Below are 18139 nucleotides of genomic sequence, written 5' to 3' on the forward strand. Positions count from 1 at the left end.
AACACAAAATAAAGGATTCACAGAAACAGAATTGAACGAACTGCAAAGGTTTACCCAGGGCAAAGAAATCAAAGCCTTGCCAGAAGTAACTCAGAATGTAGAGGCAAACCAGGGGAAGTTGGCACTAGAGGAAACCAGGCACCTCTTCCTCAGGAAGAACAAAGCCCTCTAACTAAAGAAATAAAAGAATTGAAATTGAAATTGAAACGACCAAAGTACTGCACCCAACAGACCAGTTTGGGAGACAACTTTCGAGGGGTTCTTAGTGCCTCTAGGTTTTTATGTTCAGTCCATAACTCAAAAGGCACTTTACTTCCCTGAAGTAAATGGCGCCACATTAGTAGGGCCCACCTCACAGCGAAAGACTCCATTTCCCATACAGCCCATTGCCTTTCAGTGTCAGTTAGTTTCCTGGAGGTGTAGGCGCAGGGTTGTAGGTCTCCCTTTGGATTTCTCTGCAGAAGGACTGCTCCCACTGTGACATCATTTGCATCAGCTTGGATTATGAATTGCTCGTCAGGATCAGGGTGTTTGAGAACAGGTTCAGCAACAGATAGACTTTTTAGGCTTTTGAATGCCGCTTGGCATTCCACAGACCATGGCAGGGGCTGACAGGGTCGAGGCTCCCCTACCCCTTTTTCCAGTTTTCAGCAGTTCAATAAAGCTGTCTTAGCAAAAGAAGGAATGAATTGCTGGTAAAAGTTTGCGAACCCTAGAAAGCTTTGAAGCTGCTTGCGGGTTCGTGGGGGCTGCCATTCTAGCAAAGCTTTGACCTTGGCAGGGTCCATCTCTATCCCTTCACTGGAAATCCTGTACCCAAGGTAGTCAAGGCGTTTTTGATGGAATTCACATTTAGAGAGTTTAGCATAAAGTTTCGCTTTCAGTATTTTTTTGAGTACCTCACGCACTAATCTTACATGCTCCACCATGGTTTTGGACTAAATAAGGATGTCATCAAGATAGACTAGGACCCCTTTATACAGGTGATCATGCAGCACTTGATTAATTGCATGAATACAGCAGGGGGCCCCTGGAGGCCAAAAGGCACAACCTGGAACTGAAAGCTTCACAGAGGGCTGTTGAAAGCTGTTTTCCATTCACCTCCCTCTTTAATTTGCACCCGGTAATAAGCCTCTCTTAAGTTCAATTTTGTGAAAAACTTCCCTTTTGCCAGATGGGCCAACATGTCCTTCATCAAGGGGAGCGGGTACATATTTTCTTTTTTTTTTATTAAAGAGTTTTACAAAAACAAAATTTTACAATATATCCCCAAATTCCTCCCGCCCCAAACCCTCCCACTTCCCCCCCCCCACTTCCCCGAGCTAAATACAGGATTATAGTTACAATAATCATATTCTAAATAAAAATTATGCATAATATACAATTAACCAAATTCATAATGTGCTTTAACTCCCCTTTAACATAACTACAAACAAAGTACCAATAACAATATCCCACTAAAATCTACTCATAAGCTAAATGGAACTTTTTAGTCCCATATTTGTTCTGAATATAATTTATCCATCTCCTCCAAACTGAAATATATCTTTCCTATGAATGATCTTTCAAATAAGCAGAAATCGTAGAGATTTCTGCAAGATTCGAAACTTTAAACACCCATTCTTCTATAGTGGGCAAACTATCCTTCTTCCAATATTGTCCCACCAGTAACCGTGCTGCTGTTATCATGTTCAACATCAAGTGTTTCTTTAACATCACAATCTACAACAATACCCAATAAAAACAATTGCGGAGAAAACTTTATCTTTCTCTTAAAAATCTTTTGAATGTTCCACCAAATTTTGATCCAAAAAGCTTTTATATTTCTACAAGTCCACCACATGTGAAAATAGGTAGCTTCTAAACTACCACATCTCCAACATTTAGACTGTAAATTAGGATACATGTTGGACAACTTCTTGGGATCCAGATGCCATCTATAAAACATTTTATAAAAATTTTCTCTTAAATTTTGAGCCTGAGTAAATTTAACATTTCTGACCCAAATTATCTCCCAGGTGTCCAACGAAATTGGTTCCTGAATATTTTGTGACCACTTTATCATACAGTCTTTAACCAGTTCCGTTTCCGAATCCAATTCAATTAAAGCATTATATATCCTCTTTATATGTGCACAATTTAAATCTCTAATTTGTTTTACTAAATTTTGATCTGTAATTGTGATGCCAACCTAGCTTTCAACTGGGTATATTGAAACCAAGAGTAACTTATGTTTTCTTGTCTTAACTCCTCTAATGATTTAAGTTGCCAATCAGTCCCTTGCAATCTAAGTAGTTCCTTATAAGAAACCATATCCATACTCACTCCCATAGATACGCCCTCTATCGCGTGTCCAGGAATTCCCCAAATTGGTATTTTATAATTTAACTTATAATAATACTTTTTCCAGACACGCAATAAAGCACTTCTAAGAATATGGGATTTAAAAGCCCTGTCCACCTTCTTATCGTAAAGCAAATATGCATGCCATCCATATACCAAATCCCATCCCTCAAGATAAAGTATTCTCTTGTTAGTTAAATTAAGCCAATCACTAACCCACGTCAAGGCAACCGCATCATAATACAATTTCAAATTCGGCGCCTTGAGTCCCCCTCTTTCCCTAGCATCTTGTAAAATCTTAAATTTAACTCTTGGTTTTTTCCCCGCCCAAATAAATTTATTAATACCCTTCTGCCATTGATCAAGGTTGGCATCCTTTTTCAATATAGGTATCATTTGAAACAAAAAGAGAAACTTTGGTAGAACTTTCATTTTAACAACTGCAATTCTTCCCAGTAATGATAATTGTAATTTTTTCCAATTATTTAAGTCCCTTTGTACCTTCAACCATAGTGTTTCATAATTATTCTTATACAATTTTACATTTGAGGCTTCAATATATACTCCTAAATATTTAACCTTCTTCACTATTTCAAAACCTGTTAATTTAGATAACATATCCCTTTCACTCATAGATAAGTTCTTAGATAATATCTTAGTCTTATTACTATTCACCTTAAACCCAGAAACCTTACCATACTGAGTTATAATTTCCATCAAATCTATAACCGACTGTAACGGTTGGGATACTGTCACAACCAAGTCATCAGCAAAAGCTCTCAATCTATAATCATTCTGTTTTATTTTAATTCCCTTTATCATAGAGGACTCTCGAATTTTGATTAATAAAATCTCTAATGTTAAAACAAACAATAATGGTGATAGGGGGCAACCCTGTCTTGTACCTTTTTCAATTTTAAAGGTCTCTGTTAATCCCCCGTTAATTATAATTTGTGCAGTTTGTTGTTGATATATAACTTTAATAGCATGTAGAAAACCTTCTCCAAAATTCATTTCCTCAACAACTCTTAATAAAAATTGCCAATTCAATTGGTCAAAGGCTTTCTCTGCATCCAAAAATATCAATGCTGCAGGGACTTGGTTGTTCTTATCCAAGTATTTAAGCAGGTTAACAATTTGTCTTACATTATATTTCATATACCTCCCAGATATAAATCCCGATTGATCACTATGAATCATTTGTTTCAAAACTTGCATTAATCTATTGGCCAGTACTTTAGCAAAAATCTTATAATCTGTATTTAAAAGCGATATAGGTCTATAATTTTTAGGTTGAGTAAGGTCTTGATCCTCCTTTGGAATCAACGATACAAAAGCTGTCGTCCATGATGGAGGAACTACACCTCCAGTCTGAATTTCATTAAACAAAATCTTTAAGGGTTCAATCATTTCAGGCAACAACTTTTTATAGTAAATTGCTGTTAATCCATCCGTTCCCGGAGCCTTGCCCAATTTCAACTGTTTAATAACTAAAGAAATTTCTTCTGATGTAATTGGGCAGTTCATCTCAAGTTGTTGTTCTTGTGAAAGTCTTGGAAAATGAGCTCCCTGTAAATACTTGTCTATATCTAAAGCTTGTATATTTTCTTTAGAATATAATTTCGAGTAAAAATCTAAAAAACTCCTCTTAATCAAATTTTGTTGGTAGACTTCTTTGCCTTTATATTCTATTTTATCTATAGTACGTGATTTCTGTTTTTTCCTTAATTGATAAGCCAACCATCTACCAGGCTTATTGGCGTTGCAAAAAGTATTGTGTTTGGCATAGCGCAAATTAGTTGCTACTTGATCAGCCAGTAGCATATTAAATTGTTCTTTCAATAAATGAATTGAGATCCTTAAATTATTATCCAATGGATTCAAAATGAGCTTTTTCTCCTTAGTTTTAATCTCTTCCTCAATATCTAAACGTTTTTGCATTTGCTTACGCCTATAAGCATTATTCATATAAATCAAAACCCCTCTCATATAGGCTTTACTAGCATCCCAAACCATTTCCATCGAGGTACCTTTATGCATATTTGTGACAAAAAATTCTTTCATATGTTCTCTACATTTCTGCAAAAACAAGTCATTTGTAAATAAATTCTCATTCAGCCTCCAGGATCTCCTACTAGCGTCTTCAGCGAAGAACTCCAACCAAACAGGACTATGGTCAGACATTGTCCTAGGAAAAATCTTAACGTTCTTAACCGAAGAAGAAAGATCAGTAGTAATCAAAATAAAGTCAATCCTGGAGAAAGATTTATGTCTATCCGAAAAAAAAGTAAAATCTCTGTCTCTCATATTCCTTTCCCGCCATACATCTCTTAATTCCAGATCTTCCTTCAAATCAAAAAAAGCTTTAGGCAATTTTGAATTAAAAAAGTTTTTAGAAGATCCCTTCTTGTCTTCAGATGGCACCAAAACCCCATTCCAGTCCCCCATCATAATAACAGATTTGTAATCCAGTTCAATTAGTCTCTGATGTAAAAATTTAAAAATTTTTTGCTGTTGTTGATTTGGAGCATATAATCCAATAAGAAGAACTTTCTTTCCTTGTAGTATTAATTAAATACTAACATATCTCCCTTGTTTATCCGATTCAATCAATCTTGCCGAGAAGTCTTTTCTTAAGTAAATAACCACTCCAGCCTTCTTGTCCGGAGCAAAGGATGCAAAATGTGTTCCCAATCGGGAATTAATCAGATATTTTTGATCTTTTAATGCAATATGTGTCTCTTGTAAGCAAACAATGTCATTTTTATGTTGTTTCAGATAAAAAAATACTTACTTTCTTTTCTGTGGTGAATTTAACCCATTAACATTCCATGTCAGGAACTTCACCATCTCTGGTGACCATGAGCCTTTGGAACAAGGCCTGAAGATCAGCTGTTGCTCTCTTAGGACGTGCTCCTCCCACAGGCTCTGAAACAGCCGCATCTTGCGTAGCTGGACCAGTTACAGGCTTTTGTTTTTGCTCTTTTTCCATACGCTTATATGCAGCTCTTGTCATCCTCTGTTCTTTTGGATCTTCCTTTAATGCCAAACTCTGCTCCATGGCCTCCGCCTTCTGCATCTCCTCGAGAGGCAATGACATTGCCCCTTCACTCAATTGTTTATCATCTTGTCTTACTTCTGTTCTTTTAATTCGGGGAGACGGTGGTAAACCTGCTTTCAGGACCTTGGTGTAGAAATCTTTTGCTTTTAAAATTGTATCCAATCTGTATCTGGTCCCTGCATAATTTACCACAATTCCAATAGGTATTTCCCATCTGAACTGGATTTGTCACTTCTTAAGCTCATCAGACAAAAAGGCAAAGTCTTTCCTCTTTCTAAGAATTTTTGAAGGTATCTCCTTTAAAATCATAATATCTTGGCCTGCAATCTGAAATTTTTCCCGATAAAAAGCCTGGATAATAGAATTTCTGGTTGATCTCCTGGAAAAATAAATCACTACGTCTTTAGGTAGACTTTTTTGCCTAGCAATCCAGGAGTTAACCCTAAATGTCTTATCCATTTCCTTAAATAGTTCTTCAGGTTCACATTTCAAAACAGGAGCCACTGCTCGTGCTATTTACCATTCCAAATCTTCTTTAGGATTCTCTTTGAGGCCTCTGATACGCAAAGCAAACTCCATGTTCTTATATTCTGATATAGTAACCTTGTCTTCTGTTCTGTCAATCTTGGCCTCTGCTCTATCAATCTTCTGTTCAGCATCAATAATTTTATTTTCCAAATTCTCCACATACTCCATAACTGAGTCCACACGAACATCCAGGCGTTCTATATGTGCAGCCAAACCCTGGAGTGCGAGCACTATATCTTCCCTGATCTGGTTGTTTTGATTAACAAATTCTTCCCTTGTTTTCTGTATTTCTTGCTGCAAAACTTGTGTAGACTGCATCACAACTTGCTGAATGTCTGTCAGTGTAAATGCAGGAGGTGGGGGAGAGGGTGGTTGTACTGTAGGTTTCATTGAAGTCTGCCCTGCAGCTTGTGGTATAGGTGAGGAAATAACATTCTTAGAAAGTGGAGGCCCTCCCCCACGTCTCGCAGCCATCTCTTAGGTTTCGATTTCCTCTTTCACCCAGCAGAATCAAAGTTCAGAAAAAAGGGAAGAAAAAATAACAATTCTCTCAAAGTTCTTAACCTTCAATAAGAAGAAAAGGGAACAGGCTTTCAAATAAGCAAAATCCGATACTGGATAAAGTCAGTTGCAAATTGTGTCTCTTGCTTTGTAGCAAAATATAACAATTTTCAAACACAGTCACTTCACACAGGAGAGAAACATTCCAGCGCCATTTTTACTCCATTTCAAACTTGAAACTTGAAGAAGATAATGAAACTGAGTTAAAGTTAAAATCCAATTTGAAAATTCAGATCTTCCTGCTTTGCTCTGCCTGCTTTTCAAAGGAACAAAATACTCACAATCCCCTCTAAGCAGCAGGTGCAGTTGTCGCGTCTTGTTCCACTCCTTTTGGAGCGAAGATGTCCTGAGAGCGGAGAAAGCCTGGACTCTGAGGGGGCTCACCCTGTTATCCCCCAAACTACTTGGGAGAATCGCAGGGGAGCTCTACCTCTACCCAGGCAAGCTCGCCTCTCCCTCTTCTCCCGAGGGAGAAGCTCCAGCGCCGCGGAACAGCTGATTTTCGCTGCCTCCGGGTGTTTTGACGCTTCCCAGGATCGGGCGGCTTCAGAACGCTTCCATTCGGCGCGGCAGTGCTACCGGAAGTCAGCGGGTACATATTTTCTACACTGACCGCATTTAACCCTTTAAAATCAACGCTCCACCTCAGTGATCCATCTTTTTTCTCCTTAAAAAGAATGGGGGCAGCCACACGTGATTTTGTGGGTTGGATGAAACTTCTGGCTAGATTTTTGTCAATGTATCCCCTCAGTTCTTTTAACTCTCTGGGCATCATTGAATACATTTTTGGCTTAGGGAGTTTGGCTCCCAGTAGGATTTCAATCCCACAGTTGCCGGGAGGGGGGAGGGGGGGAGAGGTTGTCACATTCCTTTTCACTGAAAGGTTCCACTAAATCTCAGTATTCACTTGGTATAAGTTGGATCCCTGGAATGGGTTCTATGGCCGCTCTTAATAGTTCAAGGAACTGTCCTTGGTCTTCAATAGCGACAGCTCCCCGCACTTCGCTGGGTGTGGTAGAAGGGAGGGGTCCTGTCCCTAACCTTAATGTCCTCGCTCCATCCTCCCACCAAATCAAGGGACACCATTTATTGAGCCAAGCTAGTCCGAGAATGACGGCCTCAGTCATTTTTGGGACCACTATGAAGCAGATGATTTCCCAGTGCTCCCCCATTTCTAAACACACTGGCTCAGTTAGGTGCGTAGCAGGAGCTCCCCCAATAAGAGACCCGTCTGCCTGTTCGAATCTCATGGCTAGGGGCAGTAGCTTAGCGCAAATTCCTACGGAGGTTGATTATGCAACGGGTGCAAGCCGAGTCAATTAAGACGTTTAAGTCCATTTGGGCTCCTGTTTGGGGTACTATGATTTTCCCGGAAATGGTAAAAGGCGGGATGGGTTGACTCACCATTGGGTCTACCTCTTCGTCATCACTGTAATCAAGAGTCACTCTGGCAGTTTTCTGGCACAGAATGAGGCTTTCTCTTTGGCTTTGCTGTGGCGGCAGGTGCACTCTTGGCTTGGGGAAATGGGACCGGACACTCAGCTGCTCAGTGCCCTAGTTGGCCACACCTGAAACACTTGATCAGTGACCCGGCTGGCGCTCGAAAGGAACCGGTGGTTGCAGTAGCTGGGGGGCATCGGGCCACTTGTCGTCTCTCTTGGACCCGTCTTGGTCTGAACTCAGAGGTGGTAGTCTTCAGGTGGTGATCCAGTTCAATGTCCAAGGTTATAGTCATGCGGCACCATTCACGGAGCTGATTGGGAACTCCTCAGTAGGTGCATGCCTGGAACAAATCTCGATCTAGCCCCGCTCTGAAGTGGTGGATTAGTGAGCGCTACGGCCACGCTCTGAGCCTGCCAGCCACCTTCCAAAACTCAGACGTAATCTTTAGCTGGTCTTCCTCTCTGCTTCAGGTCATGGAGATCTTTCTTGGCTTGCAGGGCATGAGACTCATCCTCAAACCTGGCTCTCAGCTCACCAATGAACAGATTGATGTCTCACAACTCTGGTGCCTGTTCATCATGTAGGGTGGTCACCCACTCGGCTGCTTCCCCCTCGAGGTTCGCTGCTACAGCATCACCCATCCTAGCCCCATCAGGGTAAGTACAAGCGTGGTGGTTCAGGTGGGCCCACACATGGTTCAGGAAGAAAGACAGCTTCTCAGGGTCTCCATTAAATGTGGGTTTGATAGGAGGTGGATATATAATAATAATAATAATTTAATTTCTATACCGCCCTTCTCCCAAAGGACTCAGGGCGGTGTACAGGGCAATAGATACAATAAAATACAGTGTACAAAAGTTAAGATAGAATTAAATATTAAGCCCAATTACAGTAAAATTAATTAAAATTAATATTAAAATTCCCAAACCCATCAGACCAGGCCAGCTAATTCAAATAAATAAGTTTTTAGGTCACGGCGGAAGGAGCGAAGGACAGGAGCCATCCGGAGCTCAACTGGTAAACGGTTGCAAAGGTCTGGCACGCCCATAGAGAACGCCCTCCCCCTGGGGGTCGCCAGTCGACACTCTCTGACCGACGGCACCCTGAGGAGGCCCTCTCTGTGGGAGCGCACTGGACGAAGGGAAGTTGATGCCGGCAGCAGGTGCTCCGGTAAGTAAACCGGACCCATGCCATTTAGGGCTTTATAGGTCATCACCAGCACCTTGAATCTCACCCGGAGGGCAACCGGAAGCCAATGCAGCTCGCGGAGTAGAGGTGTTACATGGGAGTATTGGGAGACCCCCAACACCACTCGCGCGGCTGCATTCTGCACCAGCTGAAGCCTCCGCGTGGTCCTCAAGGGCAGCCCCATGTAGAGAGCATTGCAGTAGTCTAAACGAGAGGTCACGAGCGCATGAGTGACTGTATGCAAGGCATCCCGGTCCGGATAGGGCCGCAACTGGCGCACCAGGCGAACCTGGGCAAAGGCCCCCCTAGTCACAGCTCCTATATGATCTTCCAAGGAGAGCTGTGAATCTAGGAGGACACCCAAGTTGCGAGCCCTATCTACAGGGGGTAATAGCTCGCCCCCCATAGTTAGAGGTGGAATAATCTGAATTTCCCGAGATGCCGACACGCACAACCACTCAGTCTTGTCGGGATTGATCCGAAGCCTGTTCCTCCCCATCCAGACCCGAACCGCCTCCAGGCAACGGGACATCACATCGAGCGCATCACTGGGGTGGTTTGGGGTGGAGATGAAGAGCTGGGTATCATCAGCATACTGATGATACCCAACCCCAAAACCACGAATGATCTCACCCAGTGGCTTCATATAGATGTTGAACAGGAGAGGCGAGAGGGCCGACCCCTGAAAAACTCCACAAATGAGAGGCCTCGTGGCTGACCTCTGCCCTCCTGCCAACACCAATTGCAAACGTCCCAGGAGGTAGGAGGAGAACCACTGCAACACAGTGCCTCCCACTCCCAACCCCCTGAGACGCCGCAGTAAGATACCATGGTCGATGGTATCAAAAGCCGCTGAGAGGTCTAACAGGACTAGGACAGAGGAGCAACCCCTGTCCCAAGCCCGCCAGAGATCATTCACCAGCGCGACCAATGCCGTCTCTGTGCTGTACCCAGGCCTGAAGCCCAATTGGTACGGGTCCAGATAATCAGCTTCCTCCAGGAACAAAGGGAGCTGATGCACCACCACGCTCTCAACAACCTTCGCAAGAAAGCGAAGGTTGGAGACCGGACAATAGTTGTTTAAAACAGCTGGGTCCAGGGAAGGCTTCTTGAGGAGGGGTCTCACCACCGCCTCCTTCAAGGCGGTGGGAAAACTACCCTCACTCAAAGAAGCAGTTATCACTGCCTGGAGCCAGCCTCGTGTCCCCTCCCGAGCCGCATAGACCAGCCAGGAGGGGCATGGGTGCAATAAACATGTGGTGGAACTCAGCTTCCCCATGATCCTGTCCACATCTTCCCAGAGTCACAGGATCGAACTCCTCCCAGATAACATCACCAAGACCGCCCATGTCCTCACCGTCAGACTCTGCCCAGTCGGAGTTCAAACCGGTCTGGATCCGAGCGATTTTGTACGACAGATGTTGGCTAAACTCCTCGGCACGACCCTGCAAGGGCTCCTCCCTCACCTCCTGATTAAGGAGGGAGTGGGTCACCCTAAACAGGGCGGCCGGGCGATTATCTGCGGATGCGATGAGGGTAGCAAAGTAATTAGACCTTCCCATCCTCATCGCCGCGAGATAAGACCTCATAGAGGATCTTAGTCGCAATCGGTCGGATTCAGACCGGCTGGATCTCCAACAGCTCTCTAGGCCCCGTCTCTGACGCTTCATCTCCCGGAGTTCCACGGAGAACCATGGAGCCTACTGGGATCTGCACCGGGTCAGGGGCCGCATGGGTACAACTCGGTCGAGTGCCTCCGTGGCTGCCTTTTGCCAGGCTTCCACTAGGGCCTCGGCCGAGCTGTGAGCGAGGGCGGCAGGTGGGGACCCAAGCGCCGCCTGGAACCGCTCACGGTCCATTAAGTGCCTAGGGCGGAACCATCTTGTTGATTCAACGACCCCACGACGGGGAGTGGCAAAACGGAAGATCAGCCGCAGGAGATGATGATCAGTCCATGACAGGGGCATAATAATTGGGGAACCCCCACCCAGATCATCTAACCACCGTCCAGATAGGAAAACCAAATTGAGTGTGTGACCCCCCCCATGAGTCAGGCCCTGAATTACTTGCATCAGGTCCATGGCCGTCATGGAAGCCATGAACTCCCGAGCTAACTCAGATGATCCCCCCAGGGATGGTAGATTGAAGTCACCCAAAATCATAAATTTGGGGAACTCAATCACCAAACCCAAGAGGATGTCGAGAAGCTCAGGCAGGGCTGCTGCTACGCGACTAGGCGAAAGGTACACCAGCAGCAAGCCCAACTGAGCCCTAGGGCCACATCTCAGGAGGAGAGACTCACACCCGGATATTTGGACAACGGTGGCCTCCCGCAGACATATAGGCTGTGGTCCCCAGTATGCTTGTTGTATGCCCGGTCGCAGGTGTTGGAGTCATGGGGGAGCCACATCGTGAAGCCCTCTTGGCTGGGCTCCCAGGCTTGCAGGGCACCAATCTCTTTCAGGACTACACCAGTGCACAGGGCTTGACACGAAGACTAGCCGGGATAGTGGTGAAGCAGCACGAGCCATCGCAATCAGGCTTGGGCTTCGCTGGAGAGGAGGGAGCGTTGGAGAGCTTCTGCGTTCTCATCTGCTGGATATCAGATGGCAAGCAACCAGTTCTACTTCTCCCATCTCAAGTCGGTGGAACTTCTCTCTTAATTTCTCAACTGAGTGGCTGTGGATGGCAGTCAGGTACTTCCACTCCGAGTCATCCCAGCCAGCTTCACCTTTCTCAGCACAGGTGATCGAAGGCTGTAGGACGAAATCAGTGGGAACTCTGCCTCTGCAGCTTTAGGGGTGCTCCACTGCTGAGAGGTAATCGGCCAATCAAGTTCCCCTAGGGTCAAGGTTCCGCCCAGTTGCCCCTGGCCCTCCGACAAGAGTAGGAGGCCCACTCTCTACCTGAGCGGTAGCCTGCGCTCCAGCGGCCAATGGCACACTAAGGCTAGAGGACGCCTTTCCTCTCTTCTCTATCTCAGATTCTTCCCTAAGTCTTCATCGTCCTCCTACAGGTGTTAGGTAGGCAACTGGGGCTAAGGACCCGAATTATTAAAATTTTAGGTGTCTTGGTTTAATGTCATGGTTCCGATACATGAGACCAATTAAAGAAAAACTCCGAGGCTTGAGTTTTCCTCTAAGAACATGTTTATTGGTTACAAAGTATCGGCACAGACAAAAGTGAAAACAAGACTAAAGTGCTCTCCAAAAAGTAACAGTATTACGAAGTTAAACTTCCCACCCCATAGCCTATGCAATCAACTATGTTTCCCAATAGAATAGTTTGGCGGGCTTTCTAACATTAGGTTCAACCCCCCCAGCCAAAGGAACAGAAATGACCTTGGTTCCCATGGGACAGAGAATTGTTTACACTAGTATAAAACTTCCCAATCCTCCCCCCAATCTTGTGGCAACCAAAAACGAGCAAGATGGCTTCAGCCAGTTTTGTTGCAGAGTTGACACATGCTTCATTCTGCTACAAAATTTACTCAAAAGTCAGCTAGCCTTTCTCCATATCAGGTAAAAGATTGAGCATTTGAAATCAGAGAACAAGAGCAGAATTTTAAAAGTGCTTATATCTTATTGCTCTGTATGCCTGAACCTGAAAAAAAACCCAAAATCCTGTCCAAGTTCTATATTCTATGGAAAGAGGATCATAATCCTGAAACCTAAGTAAATTATGCATGTTAAATAAATTTGCATGATTTTTTTCCATTGTCTCCTATATAATTTATGCTTTTTCTCTTGCTAATTCTTAGAACTTCTAAGTAAATTCCAGAACACTTTTTCTCCCATTCTGTTTTAGTAGACATTATTCATACTCAATTGACAATATCTTTGCAACAATGTGGCTTATGCCAAAATCCAGTAAGCCATGTCTGTAGCTTTTGTGCAATTCTATGGAATTATAGTACATGTAAGAGATCTCAAATCACTACAGAACTAACCTAGTGATATTACACATTAGCCCTCAGAAATTCTGGAGATTTTATAAAATGAAACTCTTAAGGATATCCTGAAGCTGATTGGTCAGCAGTCAAATAGATAAAGAATGACTAAGTTACCTGTCTGTGGTCTCTAAAAGTTTCTGAACAATTAATTCAAAGGATGAGGATAAGCAGTAGGTTGCAGGCTCTTGGTCATCAGCCACATCAGCAGCTTCATAAGCAGCTTCTGCCAAACTAGAAAAAGCCTGAAAAATATTAAGTGTCAATAATTTAGAAGTTGACAATTTCAGGAAGCTTCCTATTTAGGTAAGCTACTGTTTTCAACCTAAGTAATTAATTTTCCAATGTTGACACCAACCTTTGCATCCTTGTTTAATATTTGCAGTAGTGGCAAATATCTATAGCTTGGGTATAGGATGAGGGTGAAGGTTCATTCTCCAAGCTTGTGGGTTGGTTTCCAAACATTTCATTACCAGGCTAGGTAACATCTTCAGCAGCATTTCAGGAATGTCTGTGTCAGTGCTATTCTGTTTATAAGGGCTTGAGGTGTGGGTGTGTCAAGTGAGGGTCTTGTGATGGGTCAGGTGTGAGTCATCAGAGAGAGGCTTGTGATAGGTCTTGTGATGGGGAGGTTACTTCAGGTCAGGGTCGTTGGAGGGTGTGAATTATCTGGGTCAGGTGTGAGTCATCAGTGAGAGGCTGGTGATGGGTCTTGGGATGGGAAGATTACATCAATTACCCTGACCTGATGTAACCTCCCCATCCTCTCTGGTGACTCACATCTCCCAATTCCACTATTTGATGAATTAATAAGAAATCAAACAATAGGTCTATCACCAAACATTTTTGTCTTAGTGCCAATGTTTTACCTGTAACTTTATACAGGTAGTCCTCAACTTACGTATGACCATTTGTGTAATGACCTTCTAAAGTTATGAAGGTGCTGAAAAAATTGACTTATGACTGTTGCAGTGTCCTTTGTGGTCATGTGATCAAAATTTGGGTGCTTGGCAACTGTCATGCATTTACGATAGTTGCAGCGTCCTGGGATTACCTGATCACCATTTACGATCCTCCCAGGGGACTTCTGACAAACAAATTCAATAGGGGAATCTGGATTCACTTAATGATTGCAGTGATTTGCTTAACCACCATGGCAAAAAAGCTCATAAAAACATGTGCAACTTAACTACATTACTTAGTGACAGAAATTCTGGTCCCAATTGTCATAAGTCGAGGACTACCTGTACATTTGGAACAAGTGCAGATTCTAAACCATAAGCCTTTTTTCTAATTTATCCAACACTCAAACGTCTATTCAGAATAAGGATTCTGACTTACCCAGCAGACATTGGAGGCCACTCTTGGCTCTGCACTCAAGCCTTCAATTAGACACTGCAGCAATGGAGTGAGGTAAATATCATTTATGGCTGCTTCAGGTAGCAGCTCGCAAATCCGACCTACAGTCCACGCAGTTGTATCTCTGACTACTACGCTGGGATCCTTCATTAACTCTATAAGAGTAGGCATAGCCTAGGAGATAAATGGCTTATTAAGTCAATCCGTTCAAGACATCTTATGTCTTAGATAATGTTCAAGACACTTTTCAAAACCCTTATGTTTTCATGTCCCTTCAACCAAAAGGACTCAATTAGATCCCAAGCCAGGCAAGGTGTAAGGTATGTTATGTTCTGGGTTCAGACCCATGTATATTTGAAATGGAATCAATATGCTATTCTAGTACGAGTTACCCTAAAATACTGAATAATATTGTGACTAAAATATATCACTTAAAGATAGATATTCAAGTTCACTGGTTTGCCATGAAATATTCAACAAGCGAACTTGAACCAATTTAACAATGTAGTTGTCAGAATCCATTTATATTTCATTTCTAACTATCTCCCCCCTTCATGGATTACTGCCTTGTCGTGGCGAAGGGGCTTGCGTAATTCAATGAAGCTATGAGCTATGCCGTGCAGGGCCACCCAAGACGAAAAGGTCATAGCAGAGAGTTCTGACAAAACGTGATCCACTGGAGAAGGAAATGGCAACCCACTCCAGTATCTTTGCCATGAAAACCCTATGGACAGTACCAAAAGGCAAAACGATATGACGCTGTAAGATGAGCCCCTCAGGTTGGAATGCATCCAATATGGTACTGGGAAAGAGCACAGGGCTAGTACTAGTAGCGCCAGAAAGAATGAAGCGACTGGGCCAAAGCCGAAAGGACGCTCAGCTGTGGATGTATCTGGTGGTGAAAGAAAAGTCCGATGCTGTAAAGATTTTTTCTCCATAGGAACCTGGAATGTAAGATCCATGAATCAAGGAAAGCTGGACGTGGTCAAACAAGAGATGACAAGACTGAACATCGACATCTTAGGAATCAGCGAACTAAAATGGACAGGAATGGGTGAATTGAATTCAGATGACCATCAGGTATACTACTGCGGGCAAGAATCCCTCAGAAGAAATGGAGTAGCCTTCATAGTCAATAAAAGAGTAGGAAAAGCAATACTGGGATACAATCCCCAAAGTGACAGAATGATCTCAGTTTGAATCCAAGGCAAACCATTGAATATCACAGTAGTCCAAGTCTATGCCCCAACCACCGGTGCTGAAGAGGATGAAATTGACTGGTTCTATGAAGCCCTACAGTGCCTTATAGAACTAACACCAAAAAATGATATCCTTATCATCATGGGGGATTGGACTGCTAAAGTAGGAAGCCAAAAGATAACTGGAATAACAGGCAAGTTTGGCCTTGGAGTACAAAATGAAGCAGGGCACAGGCTGATAGAATTTTGTCAAGAGAATACAATGGTCATAGCAAACACTCTTTTCCAACAACCCAAGAGACGGCTCTACACATGGACATCACCAGACGGTCAACACAGAAATCAGATTGACTATGTGCTCTGCAGCCAAAGATGGAGAAGCTCTATACAGTCAGTAAAAACAAGACCAGGAGCTGACTGTGGCTCAGACCATGAGCTTCTCATTGCAAAGTTTAGGCTTAAACTGAAGAAAGTAGGGAAAAGCACTAGGCTACTCAGGTATGAATTAAATCATATCCCTGTTGAATATACAGTAGAGGTGACAAATAGATTTAAGGAATTAGATCTGATAGACAGAGTGCCTGAAGAACTACGAACAGAGGTTCGCAACATTGTACAACAGGTAGCAACCAAAACCATCCCAAAGACAAAGAAATGCAAGAAAGCAAAATGGTAGTCTGAGGAAGCTTTGCAAATAGCTGAGGAAAGAAGGGAAGTGAAAGGCAAGGGAGAAAAAGAAAGATACGCCCAATTGAATGCAGAATTCCAGAGAATAGCTAGAAGAGATAAAAATGCCTTCTTAAATGAACAGTGCAAAGAAATAGAAGAAAACAATAGAATAGGGAGGACCAGAGATCTTTTCAAGAAAATTGGAGAGATGAAGGGAACGTTTAATGCAAAAATGGGCATGATAAAGGACCAAAATGGCAGGGACCTAACAGAGGCAGAAGAGATTAAGAAGAGGTGGCAAAATTACACAGAAGAACTATACAAGAATGAACTTAACGTCCCTGATAATCACGATGAGGTGGTCAATGACCTCAAGCCAGACATCCTAGAATGTGAAGTGAAGTGGGCCTTAGAAAAGCTGAGCAACAACAAAGCTAGTGGAGGTGACAGTATTCCAGCTGAGCTATTCAAAATCTTAAGACGATGCAGTAAAAGTACTACACTCAATTTGCCAGCAAATTTGGAAAACTCAACAGTGGCCACAGGATTGGAAAAGATCAGTGTCAATATCCCGTCCTGTAGATGACGAAGTAGCAATACTCACACCAGGAACGAGAGACGACCCACAAAGGAAATGTGCTTTATTCAAAATACAGCAAACCGAGGCAGGAAAAAAGTCAGCGTTGGCTGCTCACTGCACCCAACGCTGTTTATATAGCTAACGGACACCACGCCCAACAAGCTAGCATCCACCCACCCCCCTATATGTACACCACTCCTCCCCTTTCTTTCCCTTTTTGATCTGCTGTTCGTCGATGCACAACATGCCCTGTCCCTCCAGGTACGTACTCCCTATCAACCCCACCCCGAAAGTCACCCCGCCCCACCACCCTACACCACGCTAGCTGTTCCCAACCTAAGGCTGTTCCCCTCACGGCTCCAGGTCCTGGTCTCCCCCACAGCCCATTATTGTCCCCTTAACCCCCAGCCAAAAGGCCCCAGCGGCAACCCATGTGTAGGCAGGGAGTGGGTGTGAATCCCCCCCTATGTCCAAAGCGTCCATCCGTTGGCGGGAGAAGGAGGCCCGGAACGACAACCGTGCACCAGTCTCCTTGCCGGTAACCCCCTCTAAGGGCATAACGATACCGGCTGACCCGGTCTCCTCGCCTGCAGGGCCATTCTGCGCAGGCGTGACTTCTGTGGACAGCCGAAAGTCCTTGCAGCAGCCGGCAACCCAGTCGGCCGGGTCCTTTTGCGCAGGCGCAGTCTCCGAGGCCACACGGGAGAGCCGAGTAACAGGCAGACCGGCCTCCCAGCCTGCCAGTCCTCTCCACGTCGGCGCAGTCTATGGATGTGCCCAAAGACGCCGGCAACCGTCCGGTGCAGGCGCAGTCCCTGGAGGTGCTCGAGGACTCCGGCAACCGTCTGGAGCAGCTTGGGAGCGCATGGGTTGTCTGGGAGGGGCAGCGGCTGCCAGGCCGCTCCCTTGGCCATTGGAGCCGTTTGTCCGATGGCTGGGAGGGGTGTGTGTGCTGAAGGGGACCCACAGGCGTGGCACTCCACCCCTCGCTGAACGTCGGGCCCGCGTGGATCGACAATCAGTTTACATTCCAATTCCAAAGAAAGGCAGTGCGAAAGAATGTTCAAACTATCGCACCATTGCACTCATTTCACATGCTACTAAAGTTATTCTCAGCCCCGTCGGGAGAGTAGGGGAAAAAATACAACCGGAACGAGTGCCAAGTCCACAGGGAAAAGTATATTGTCCACAGACAGCAATTCCAGGGAAAACAAAGTCAGCGTTGGCCGCTACCCGCAACCAACGCCGCTAAATACCCA

The 18139-nt window shown here is 44.3% G+C and overlaps 1 protein-coding gene across 1 annotated transcript in view; it reads right to left on the minus strand.

Moving 5' to 3' along the window:
* LOC310648314 (importin subunit beta-1-like) overlaps positions 1-17794 on the minus strand; it is a gene marked incomplete at its 5' end in the record, with an annotated part of 66932 nt that extends 49138 nt beyond the window's left edge. The window contains 3 exons of the mRNA XM_083376077.1: positions 13191-13318; positions 14415-14606; positions 17447-17794. Of these exons, the coding sequence (XP_083232203.1) occupies positions 13191-13318; positions 14415-14606; positions 17447-17794 (668 nt within the window). The remainder of the gene's footprint in view (positions 1-13190; positions 13319-14414; positions 14607-17446) is intronic.
* Between the last annotated feature and the right edge of the window lie 345 nt (positions 17795-18139).

Source organism: Vipera ursinii, assembly GCF_947247035.1.
Source record: "Vipera ursinii genome assembly, chromosome: W".
Lineage (NCBI taxonomy): Eukaryota > Metazoa > Chordata > Lepidosauria > Squamata > Viperidae > Vipera > Vipera ursinii.